The sequence below is a fragment of the Haliotis rufescens genome, unplaced genomic scaffold, assembly GCF_023055435.1.
Source record: "Haliotis rufescens isolate VD_foot unplaced genomic scaffold, xgHalRufe1.0.p SCAF_5, whole genome shotgun sequence".
Classification (NCBI taxonomy): domain Eukaryota; kingdom Metazoa; phylum Mollusca; class Gastropoda; order Lepetellida; family Haliotidae; genus Haliotis; species Haliotis rufescens.
The window spans coordinates 24,322,627-24,335,685 of NW_025964223.1; the positions used below are offsets into that span (position 1 = coordinate 24,322,627).

General features: G+C 39.2%; 1 protein-coding gene across 4 annotated transcripts; it reads left to right on the top strand.

Annotated features, from left to right (window-relative positions):
- Positions 1 to 12,957, top strand: LOC124111271 (histone-binding protein RBBP4). 4 transcript variants are annotated; one of them, XM_046470924.2, is made up of 15 exons: positions 1 to 129; positions 1,826 to 1,973; positions 2,995 to 3,045; positions 4,040 to 4,149; positions 5,789 to 5,962; positions 6,542 to 6,596; positions 7,011 to 7,071; positions 7,367 to 7,456; positions 8,020 to 8,087; positions 9,251 to 9,377; positions 9,662 to 9,739; positions 10,054 to 10,130; positions 11,456 to 11,513; positions 12,294 to 12,404; positions 12,608 to 12,957. In XM_046470924.2, the coding sequence occupies exons 1-15, from the start codon at positions 111 to 113 to the stop codon at positions 12,674 to 12,676; spliced, it is 1,296 nt and encodes a 431-aa protein (XP_046326880.1). In that variant the 5' UTR covers positions 1 to 110; the 3' UTR covers positions 12,677 to 12,957. The 4 variants fall into 4 exon arrangements, with proteins under 4 accessions (XP_046326880.1, XP_046326886.1, XP_046326903.1 ...); XM_046470930.2 differs by having other exon boundaries at positions 8 to 129; positions 1,829 to 1,973; XM_046470947.2 differs by having other exon boundaries at positions 8 to 129; positions 1,829 to 1,973; positions 4,055 to 4,149.
- Positions 12,958 to 13,059: the final 102 nt, after the last annotated feature.

Here is a 13,059-nt window from a genome sequence, read left to right on the forward strand (position 1 = left end):
GGGAAATACCATCTCACCCACAGCCTGAGCTCGCACAATTTGGCGCGAGTTGCCTCATGTGTGTGGTACAACATATAATCAACGAACTGTTTATATAAATATTAGTCAAAATGACAGACAAGGATGCAGGTATGTTATTATTGCAACATAATAATCGTCTGTATTATTTGACCCAAGGAGGAATGGGTATTTATTTCAGAAATTGTACACCGGCGGCAATTTTGTTTATTTTCCCTTTCTTTTGTATCATGGCGGGTTTATTGGGTTATTTCGTTTTGTCGGGTTACTTCCTACTTGTGAGATCGAAAATCTAACCTCGCTGTGTGCAGTGTTTTTTTTATTTGAGAGATGTGCATGATTGGGATGCCCAGTAGTTTGGGGGTTTCGCAGAACACGCATACGTTCATCGAAAGTGCTGCTTCAAAGAACCCGGCCCAATTCTGTCCAAGCACAAGACTTTGCATGGTCAGCATTGTAGGGATTGATCAACACGGTGTTGCTGATGACGTTTAGTTTAGGCACACCAACGAAACTATTTTGCAAGAGTTTTTGGTCTTGTTTATGGCTTCGTCCAGTTCACATACTTAGTCAAGCACACAAACAAAATCAAGTGATCAGTTCAAAAACCCACACAGGCTTCTGATAAGCCTACTATGTCACACTCAGTATTTAGAGTTTTCTCATTCTTATTTTCTAGCATAGCACCCCATGCCATTCTAGGTATTTTGCCAGTGACTTACTTAGCGCAGCTCATGGCCAATATTTTGGTCCAAAGTCAGCAGCAATTGTCAGTAAAACTTACCAAATGGGAAATATATAAGTTCACGACTGGCAGGGATAATTCTAGGGTGGGGCCTTGTGCATTTAGCCCCCAAATTTGAAATTAAGGCCAACATTTTCAAATACAATGGGGCATTTTAATGTTGTGCTGTATGGGCAAGTGTGGGTGTACCTCTGGAATATTTGAAATTTTCACATAAAGGGCCCATGTCAGAAAATTCTTAGAGTGAACCATTGACTAGTCATGTCCATATAGTCGTAACTAGGTTATGGTTTGGTGGGTGTGACCTGTGTTTTACTTATAAAAAGGTCAGTAAAGAGGAAGGGGCATTAATGCTTATGTTTAAATCGTTGCAATGTTGAAGTACCTCTGAAATTAAGACCTCCACATTTTGAACAAAATCATGAAAATAGCACCTTTTCAAACTATGCCTGCCAAGGTCACTTAGCTTGAAATCCCAGATAAAAATTGCTTATAGAAAGTCATTGTAGCATTTTAGGTCCTGTACTTCTATTCTTGTTGTAGTGCTGAGATTCCAGCACAACTTCCTTTTAACCAAGTCTTGTCGTAAGCTACATCGGCTGGGATTGGTTTGTTGCATAATTGTAATAGGTTATGGCTGAAATGACACTGAGTGAACATGGCCAATGAATAAAGCACACTACTACATAAATCGTGTTTATAATTATGATACTGATAATTATAATCAGTAGCCGTTTTCACCCGGTGAAAAAGGTGACATTTTGATGAGGTGCCATTTTAGCTTGGATCCATTGTAATAAGTGACATGGCTGATTGTGTCATTATTTTCAGATTTTAATAATTCAAAGGGGAAATCTAGAAAGTGATTCGATCATCGCCAAGGACTAGGATGAATGTATTGTTTGATAGAACGGGCAATCAAGACTAGAGTAGCTGCATCAGCTTTCACTGTTTGCTGTTATTAGTGTTATTAACTGAAACATGAACAATGAAAGTTTGAAAGACCTCATTAATGTTTGATTTGTGTGTGGAACATGCCCTTTACATTCTCATTTGTTTCAGAAGGCTTTGACGATGCAGTGGAAGAACGAGTCATCAATGAAGAATATAAAATATGGAAGAAAAACACACCATTCTTGTACGACCTTGTCATGACACATGCCTTGGAGTGGCCCAGTCTCACAGCACAATGGCTTCCCGATGTTACCAGGTTCGGGAGATAGAACTCGCATATTATTCAGATGATATTTTCTAAAACCCTAGACCGTAACTGTCACTCTTTCTACACTGCATCATGCTTATTCTACTTGCCACTCGGGCGGTCGGGTAGCCTAGTGGTTAATGCGTTCACTCGTCACGCCGAAGACCCGGGTTCGATTCCCGACATCGGTACTATGTGTGAAGCCCATTTCTGGTGTTCCCCGCCGTGATATTGCTGGAATATTGCTAAAAGCGGCGTTAAACCATACTCACTCACTACTTGCCACTCCATTGACAGTTGCTCACATACTTACATATTATGCAGTATGTATACACTGTTGAAAACAAATGTCAAATTTATTTTCTTGATGTACTTTTCAAGTCATGGTATCCAAATCCATTATGGTAGTTGTTTTTCCATATTCCCACGATTTGGAGTTTTGGGTTTAATATCATTGATCGTGATCAATTGGGTTGATCTCTTGAAAATGGGGATTCTCAATTCTGAAGGAAATTAAGCCGCACATGGTTACCTCCCTTAAACACGTGCACGGCTTGTTCCCAGTTCCAAGAGATTTGTCCTCTTGATCATGTTGATAATGATTTTTTTCTAAACCAAGTTACACGTAAAGTTGGCAAGTTTAATCAGCCTTACTATACTCCTTAAGCATTTGAGATTCTAATATGAGTCTTTTAACAATATTGAACATCTCCCCTTAGGTGGAACAACCAACACTTCTTGGAGATGTTTGGAAATTTCCCTTTTTTAAGTCCGGAGATTACTTTTGCTTTTGTTTCAGTGTGAAATAATTACAATTACCATAAATATATCTGTTTGGCTTTCTTCACGCATGATTACACTGAAAGCAGAAAGGGCATAAGATGTGTAAGTTCAGGTCTGAAATGCTCTGATTGATTCCAACACCGAGTTATGGAAATTGACCCTCGAAAAGCTGCATCAACATGAGGTCAATCTGGCTGTTGGTGAATCTGACATCTTGAAATCATGTTTGTAATATTTTTTGTTTCAGACCAGAAGGGAAGGATTATTCACTGCACAGATTAATTCTTGGCACACACACGTAAGCGGAATGTTTATTAGAGCCTAGGAATTTCAGTTCAAAACTGTATAGAACCTAGGCTTGCTTCTGGATTATCTCCCCTTGTATCTGAGGATGTCATGGTTACAAAGGTACATACCAAGCCATCGCCACATGACGGCCTGGTTCCCGACAAACCAAATATTAATATTCATGATATTTTGTGAATGAGAACTGGCACAAATATTACCCATGTATCAAAATTAAACTTGTAGGCACATAAATCCACAGTTAAAGTTGAATAACCAACCATTTAAGCTTATGCAGCGTTATAAATAGGCACTTGCAAAACTGCCCAATAGTTGAGATATCATCAGGACTAGTAGAAATTTGCCACTAAGGGTTTTGCAATGTTTTTGTCTCTGTGATGAATACGAAAATGTCATGTGTAGTAAAACATACAAGTTGAGCACAATACCGAAAGCATTTTTGATTGCGACCATTCTAGTCCTCATGGCTATGTTAAAATGCTTCCATAATACTTTGTTAACTAAGTAATGCACCATGGGAACTGATCTAATTGCCAACTCTTATACGCTTATGTTCGTATGTATTTGTTGAGACTATAAGGCAAATGATATTTGAATCGCTTGGTCTCCTGACCCATGTTATGACTGGAATAATGGTAAATGCAGCTTTTAACCACACTTGTGTTGTCAACAAATGATTTTGGTGTTGGCCCTCTGGACTCCCACGAAAGACAAATGGGGTTCCTGAGGGCCAGATATTGGTCAGTGCCACAAACGCCTACATTTGGTTTTCGACATTTTGATTCTGAACAAGTTGCTTGAAATCTCCCAATCTTAAAAAGTAAAATGGATTGTCTTTGGAATCGATATCAGTCGACAACAATCATGTATACAATTTTCTAGTAATCTGTGTAACTGTTGAATGCCCTGACCATGTATGTAGCAGAAGGTGTCTATACAGCATGCACTTGTCTACTGACAAGTGAAGTTTTCACCAAATTTTCAAGGCCTGCTATTTTCAGTTCAGATGAACAGAACCACTTGCTGATAGCCAGCGTTCAGCTTCCTAATGACAACGCTCAGTTTGATGCGTCACACTATGACAGTGAAAAAGGAGGTGAGTGTGGTTCCGAGGAAACAGCTCCACATTCAAGGAACCGTTGCCTGGGCTAATGGTTGGAGCCATTTTGAACCATTGTCCAAACTGTTTCAGAAATTCATCATTCTTTAATTTCTTGACACATCGTTCAACAGCCACAACATTCTAGTACTTCATGCTACATTGGTCAACAGCCACAGCATTCTATTTCTTCTGGACACATCGCTCAACAGCCACAGCATTCTATTTCTTCTTGACACATCGCTCAACAACCACAGCATTCTATTTCTTCTTGACACATTGCTCAACAGCCAAAGCATTCTATTTCTTCTTGACACATTGCTCAACAGCCACAGCATTCTATTTCTTCTTGACACATCGCTCAACAACCACAGCATTCTATTTCTTCTTGACACATTGCTCAACAGCCACAGCATTCTATTTCTTCTTGACACATCGCTCAACAGCCACAGCATTCTATTTCTTCTTGACACATTGCTCAACAGCCACAGCATTCTATTTCTTATTGACACATTGCTCAACAACCACAGCATTCTATTTCTTATTGACACATTGCTCAACAGCCACAGCATTCTATTTCTTCTTGACACATTGCTCAACAGCCACAGCATTCTATTTCTTCTTGACACATTGCTCAACAGCCACAGCATTCTATTTCTTCTTGACACATTGCTCAACAGCCACAGCATTCTATTTCTTCTAGACACATTGCTCAACAGCCACATCATTCTATTTCTTCTAGACACATTGCTCAACAGCCACAGCATTCTATTTCTTCTTGACACATTGCTCAACAACCACAGCATTCTAGTACTTCATGCTACATTGCTCAACAACCACAGCATTCTATTTCTTCTAGACACATTGCTCAACAGCCACAGCATTCTATTTCTTCTTGACACATCACTCAACAGCCACAGCATTCTATTTCTTCTTGACACATTGCCTAACAGCCACAGAATTGCACAAGGGTGAATGATGTTTCATCAGAACTTGTAGTTCCTAAACCTGGCATGACTATTTGAACCCATTGCTGACATTTTCGTTCCGTTTGTTTGATGGGCTTGGAGACAACCATTGTTCTATTGTTCCCTCACAAAGTTTGTAGCTGAATAACTGAATGAAGCTTCTATTAGGCAGAGATGACCAACCATTATGATTTTGTTAGAATCATGATGATATTTTTAACCAATTTCTGACAGCCCAATTAAGTTAAATAGTTTTGAATTTGTTCTTTTTGTTTTTGTTTTCATAATTGCCTCAGTTTCATGATTTGTCATATTTGTATTAGGGCAAATTAAATTAGTTATGTCAATGAAGTCAGGTCAGTTTAAATAATTAATCAAAATTTACCATGCCAAAGGTCACACAACAATGGCTTAATGGTCATGGGAGAGGCTGCCAATGGTAGGTTGGCAAATATCAGTTTAATCAAGTAGATATCTGAAGGTCAAATGGAGAAGGTAGCTACCCAAAGTAAGTCACTGTCGAAGAAGGAAGAGGTCATTCTCTTTGACTGATTATAGATGACATATTTCAAGATTTGAATCCAGCTTGCCACACTGCAGCATGACGGCATTCAGGTCCTGTCAGGCTTGACAAATATTGGTGGTATATGAGGTATTTTCTGTTTCAGAGTTTGGAGGTTTTGGCTCTGTGAGTGGCAAAATAGAAATTGAGATTAAAATCAACCACGAAGGTGAAGTAAACAGAGCTCGGTTTATGCCCCAGAACCCTACAATAATTGCAACAAAGACACCCTCGAGTGACGTCCTGGTCTTTGACTACACAAAACATCCATCTAAACCAGGTAGGGATGGACAAGAAATGATCAACTCTCAACACTTATCAACTGTTTCTGTAATTTATCTAAAGAATGATGATGTCATCGTGTTGATTTTCATGTTCCGGTGAAGTTAATTATGCTTAGAATTGGGTTGGTTATTGAAATTGGAAAGTTTTCATGTAAGGAGTTCCTGGAGTAGAAATATTTGGAGGCACTCTATAACCATGTTGATATGGTGAAGTCGAGACTCAGACATATGATGTAGACTATCCAGCAAAAGAAATTATGCACACGTTTGATGATGGCTACAAGTGAAACAAACAAGAAATGGTTATTCAATGTTGATACAGGTGTTTTGACCTTAAGTTTGAAGTATTAGGCGACTGTTTGCAGCCTTGTAACATTTGGATAATGTTTGTAATTTCTTGGTCAAATGCAATTTTCAAGTTTATGCTTTCTTTTTCATCAAGACAATGCAACATTCTATAGCTATGTGGTAACCATGGTAACTAGCTTATTCTTTGATATGTTAGAGTCTTAGTGATATTTTAAGTCAATGTCCAAGCAAATGCAAAACTTCAAGCCAGATTTGTCTGCTTACAGATCCTAGTGGTGAATGCAGCCCTGAGCTCAGATTAAAGGGTCATCAAAAAGAAGGGTGAGACCTGTTTCATTGTAAACTTTAACCCCTGATGGATTTCCAACTGACTGTTTAGGCATGACATGCATTGGCCCAAATTCATTGTTTGGATCTAGGTTTGACTGGCAGACACTGTTGCATCAAGGCAGTTTAAAGTCATCAATGATGATTCTTATCGATATGCATTGTTGCCAGAAATAAACATGACCTTGGCTTGCCATCAGTTGTTCAGATTGGCCTACAGTATCACAGATGATGAATTTTGTTATGTTATTTTTGTGACTTTTGATAGATTACCCAAGTGAAAATACACGTTACCCGCACTTGAGAAGTTGAAGGGTTCCAATGACCCACACTGAGCAAATCCTAGATGCAATACTGTAGGCGTTTGTTTGTATCAGCTAATCTCACGTGTGTGTTATTATTTTTCAGTTATGGATTATCATGGAACCCAAATCTCAATGGTCACTTGCTTAGTGCTTCTGACGATCATGTAAGTAGACGAATAGAAGAATTTATTAATTAAAAACGATTTTCCACTTAATAACTTCTTGAGTGAACATCACGGTTATTTATGGAATAGGCTTCTTACTGATCATAATGTTTTAATTCTTGGAGATTTAGACATTAATATGTCATTTTGGATTTTGAAAGAGACGTTCTGACTTAGTGCCGCAATGGTGTAAGATGTTGCTCATCGCCAGTCACAGGTTTCAAGGTCCAGGCCGCTGTGGGAATAATGTCTTTCAAACATTCACTCGTTTAATTACTTGTGTGTTTATTTCCAGACAATATGCTTGTGGGACATAAACACAACACCAAAGGATAAAGTCATTGACGCCAACACAATATTCACTGGCCATACGTCGGTGGTGGAGGTGAGTGTGTGATAGTTACATTTATAATGTGCCCGATTCCGTTTACAAAGTGAATACTATGATGCTACATTATAACTACCCTGGTTTTAAATTCACTCACTGTGCATTCACATTTCATTCTCAGCCCCCTGAGGAGTATACAATTCAAACTGCCGTTCGAGGTGCTAGGTCATATTAACGTCTTGTCATTCTCATGATGGATACAACTAGCTGTTCGCAAATCACCCTAATATGGATGGAATTGTGCTGAATAAATCATTTCCAATAGCCTTGAAGGGGTGGTCGGGTAGCCTAGTGGTTAAAGCGTTCGCTCGTCACGCCGAAGACCCGTGTTCGAGTCCCGACATGGGTACAATGTGTGAAGCCCATTTCTGGTGTCCCCCGCCGTAATATTGCTGGAATATTGCTAAAAGCGGCGTAAAACCATACTCCCTCACTCACTCCAATAGCCTTGAAAATATTTTCTTGGATCTCACACATGAAAACACTTGTCTGATTTTAGAAAGAACTGATTTGTATTAATTTGCGAGATGTGATGTTTTTTAATGTCTTCTTAATTGCAGGATGTAGCATGGCATCTTCTTCATGAAAGTCTGTTTGGGTCCGTGGCTGACGATCAGAAACTGATGATGTAAGTGGAATAGTCTTGATGGTCCGAGTACTGACCAGTTGATGACATTGCATAGATACGTACTTCTACATGTAACTTGTTCATTCATCAATGTGACAAGGGAACAAACACAGGGTAGAGAAATATGTAAAAAGAAATATTCTTGGTTCTCAGGCACAACTGCACTTTTTGTTTTTATTTCTATTTTCAATTTTTATAAAAAAATCTTAGTAAAGAAAAAATGTTTAGTGTCTTGAACACACGGCCCTGGCAGTGAAATGCTTCAATACTTTAAAACAATGTGATCCAGTGCAGTTACTTCCCTTTACATGTGCACTGCTTTACTGCACATCGTTTTATGGTCATAGCGGCAATAGGAGTTTGTGTGCTTGTTTTTCCGTTTGCACATTTGGTCAGTGAAAACATGAAATTTACGATCAAATGTCACAAGACATGATGATTTTCAAATTCAATGTTATTTGTGTACTGTATGCTGGACAATGTTTCATAGGCAGAAATTAATGTGACATGTTTAAGCTGGAAATGGCAATCAGCTGTCCAGATACACGGTGAACACTTTTATAGCCAGATAGTGTAATAATAGGACTAATTTGTTACTTGTGTACTTCAGTACCGTTTCGTTGACATGCTACTTCCTGTGTTACGTGCTCACGATAATGTCAGTGTTGTGAAATAAAATCAAAGTTCATTGTATGTGTGTAAATTTTATGGCCGCTACATACACATCGAAGAATAGTTTCCCAAGTTGATTGTACACAACTGTTTATTTGGTCACATACTAGTTAGAACATCCCCGCCACCCCCGAAAAAGGCCACCCGCCTTCACTTTATTTTCAAAAGCCATTGCCTGGGAACCAATTCTTTTTATTTTTTTAAGCCTAACATAGTTGACAGTTAAGAGGTGTTGCAGGTTCATGGAAAGGAATACGGGTTTTAATGAGTCTTTTACCACTCATCTGAAATTTGTTGTAATTAATTTCTTGCTCTTATGCTTTTTTCCAACGATAATACGTAAGCTGTTGCATGTAATGTAGGGTGAGGATGTTCACCAAATTATTTATTGACTCGCTGATATAATTGTTTTATTTCTGTCTTTAAATCAGCTTAATATTTTTTCTTATTGTGCGTGTTGTGAGAGCATTATTGTGACATGCTTATTTTAGCTGGGACACACGCTCAAACAACACGAGCAAGCCGAGCCATACCGTCGACGCCCACACAGCAGAAGTTAACTGCCTCTCCTTCAACCCTTACAGTGAATTCATTCTTGCCACAGGATCTGCAGACAAGGTACATAGCCACAGCTGAGACGCTGATAGATTTGATTATTTAGGGGTTGTCATGATATGGCTCGAAATATGCTGGTTGATGAAATTAATATGCATTCACATAAGAGAATTTTCTTTTTTTACTTTTGGACAGAGAAATGTGGGTATGTCACCATGTGTTGACACATCAATAATTCATTTTACCCTTCTAGTTCATTGTTGCTATGAATTCCTGCAAAATTAATGATTAATCTGTCACTATCATGTGTGAATGATAGTTAATACTTTTCATTGTTCTGCTTTCAGACTGTTGCATTATGGGACTTGAGGAATCTAAAATTGAAGTTGCATTCATTTGAGTCGCACAAAGACGAGATTTTCCAGGTAACATTACATGTTGTGAAACTGATAAACTGGTTAAAGTCAAAATGAATTGCTGCAGTTTATATCAAACTGTAAAACACTGAAAACTGCAAGATTGATATGAAGGTTTTGTGTAAATATGACTCCGCATTGTTTCCAATTGTCTGTCTAAAGTTCCTATAATCTTCTGTGATTCATTCTGTGTTAAGACATGGGAGTGGTAAGACATAGAAAGTGTTGGTCCTGACATTGCTTTATGTCCTGTAACCCAGACTAGCAACATTCATGTCAAGTTTGAGCTGTCTAAAGTTACTATTGTGTGCTCCCCCCTCCAGGTTCAGTGGTCCCCCCATAACGAGACAATCCTGGCTTCTAGCGGCACCGACAGGAGGCTGCATGTGTGGGACTTGAGGTAGGTTCATGCAGCACGACTCAGGGAACAAGTACAGGGGGGAAGTTCTTTGTATTAAGACTTGGTGCTAATTGCATAGTCTAAATTATAATGACAGTTAAAATAAGTTTGTGGTCACACTTATAAATCATATTTTATTTACAAAAATACTGTGATGTTTACGCCGCGATATGACTGGAATACTGTTAAAAGCGGCGTTAAACCCAACTCATTCACTCACTCACTGTGATGTTTATCAGAAGCCAGCAAAAATAATGCTTCCCAAAGTGAACTGGAGTCCAAACACAGGCAGGATGAACATAAAAAGGTCAAGGGCTTTAGTAACTGAGAAGTGTATATTCATCATTGAGGAAGAAGGCAAACAACAGCTTGTTATTTAGTTTATGCTGAAAAGATGGCCTAGAAGATTAATCCTAATGTCTTTATGTTGGCACACTTCAATACAAAATACCTGACCTCCTTTCTTGTCTCAGTGTCGGGGCGGTCAGGTAGCCTGGTGGTTATGCCTCCATTCCCGACATGGGTACAATGTGTGAAGCCCATTTCTGGTGTTCCCTGCCGTGATATTGCTAAAAGCGGCGTAAAACCATACTCACTTTCTAAGTGTCTTGCAGCACACTTGAATATATTACACAGCATATTGCCTTGATTGTAGCATGTCGAGGGTATAAAACCTCGGTTGTTTAGGGACTGAAGCTTTCAACAGTACTCATGTCTCACTAAGAGATGAAGCAGTTGTCATAGGATGGTAGGAGGAAGGGTTGGTGTATAGATACAATGTCTTTCCAATATTTTCTTAAGCAAAACACTGCCGTCATATAGCTAGAATATTGCTGAGTGTGGCGTTAAACAACAAACCAACTGAACCAAAACAGTTAGGGATAATGAATGTTTTGGGGGATCTGTTTTTGTAGTGAAGACTGACCACACAGTTTCATAAAAATATTCCCCAAAATATTCATGATCCCTAACATTTTTTCTTCAGTATACATGAGGAAGCTGTACCACAAGTGTAGGGTTGACATGGGTTTCAGTTTCTTTCTTCTTTCAGTGCAACATTTCTATTATCCATGTGTTATGGGTTTTCAGATGTGAAGAAACATTCATTATTTTCTCTCATCACATGGACAACTGTAAAACACCTTTCCTCTTTTTCTTTTTATAAAACAAGCCATCATCTGAGTATTAACATTGTCTGTGTGATGCTACATCCCCCATTATTGCGTGAGTAATTGTGATAAACAGCCGTCCGTATGATCCGCCGATACCTTGATCAACGACTTGTTTTGATGTAAGTAATGGCAGTACATGTCTCCTGTTTACAGTAAGATCGGAGAGGAGCAGTCTGCGGAGGATGCAGAAGATGGGCCACCAGAGTTGCTGGTAAGTGTACGCTGTTTGAAGTCTACAAGCTACACCTCGGAATAGTTGACGTTTCACTGACTTTATTTATCTATGAGACGAAAATATCTTCATGGATTGTCTTTGTTGTTTGTGATTGAAAATCTGCAGTATGTAGATAATTGTATGCTACCAGCAACAGGTCTTACAAACACAATATATTCCTCTGGAGTAATAGGTAATGAATATTAAATTCCACAGGAGTGTAACTTTTTGGATACTGTGGGCGTAAAGAATGAATGGAAAGGCAAGACTTTGTTTGTGATTATTACCTACATTGAGACTTGGTACTCAGTTGTTCTCTCACTTAGTGTTTTTGTGGGTTTTCTTATTTTTTCACCCATGGGGTGGGGGGTGGGGGGTGTCGGTCGGGTAACCTTGTGGTTTAAGCGTTCGCTCGTCACGCCGTAAACCCGGGTTCGATTCCCGACATGGGTACAATGTGTGAAGCCCAATTCTGGTGTCCCCTGCCGTGTTACTACTGGAATATTGCTAAAAGCAGCTTAAAACCATACTCACTTACTCACTTTTCACCCATGGAAATAAATTAAGAACATATGTCCCCTGCGTCCTGTGGATGGGGTAGTCAGGGTTGATACCCATGAAGGTCCTGTTTGATTACTCACAGAACATACAGCTGGAATATTGCCAAGTGCAGTGTTAAACTAAAAAAAAATAATCCCATCTTTAAATATCAGCTTTTGATAGGGATACCCCAACATATAGGACATATATCTGATTACGTACATTCTAAATTTTCAGTTCATACATGGAGGCCACACAGCTAAGATCTCCGATTTCTCATGGAACCCAAATGAACCCTGGGTAATCTGCTCCGTGTCCGAAGACAACATCATGCAGGTCTGGCAGATGGTAAGTGGAGTGTTTGATGTTATTTCAATTTATTTGGTATTTATTGCCTGTATGCAAGAGAGATTGACCCACAAGTCAGTCTCATCAAAATCATATCTTTTAATAGCTTTCAAGATCTGTAGGAGAGCCAATGTATTGGAGGAAAAGATCTGATTTTAATTAAATAGTTGGGGTAAAGAATATGTAACCTTGTCTTTGTCCAGGCGGAGAACATCTACAATGACGAGGAGCCCGACACGCCTGCAGCCGAGCTGGAGCAGGCCGCTCAGTAGAAGTGGACAAAATGTCGCAAGGACAATTCATGTATCATTGATATGGTCAACCAACGTTGGTCTGTGTAACAAGTGTTATGCAACATTACAGTATGGAGAACTGTCTTAATATTGTCACCAGTGGACACAGATGTCCCTGGTGACCTTGGTCCTGTGGATTATTTATGAGAGGATTCAAGATTTTGTACCTATTCATCATCATGATGCCGCAGAATCAAGCTGCTGTTTCAAGATCAGGTTGCTGTGGTAGTCTTCATCAGAAATAAACACGCTTCATCCTACCCTGCGTTGGTTTTGTGCATGTTTGATGTGAGCTAAAATTGTGACTGCTTGCTTGTCGTTAGAGGTGACTAAACAGTATTGGGTGGTCAGGCTCGTCATGT

Coding starts and splice junctions, on each gene's coding strand:
- LOC124111271 (XM_046470924.2), top strand. Junction 3,046..4,039: donor TTAATTCTTGGCACACACAC/GTAAGCGGAATG, acceptor CAAATTTTCAAG/GCCTGCTATTTTCAGTTCAG. Junction 9,740..10,053: donor ACAAAGACGAGATTTTCCAG/GTAACATTACAT, acceptor TCCCCCCTCCAG/GTTCAGTGGTCCCCCCATAA.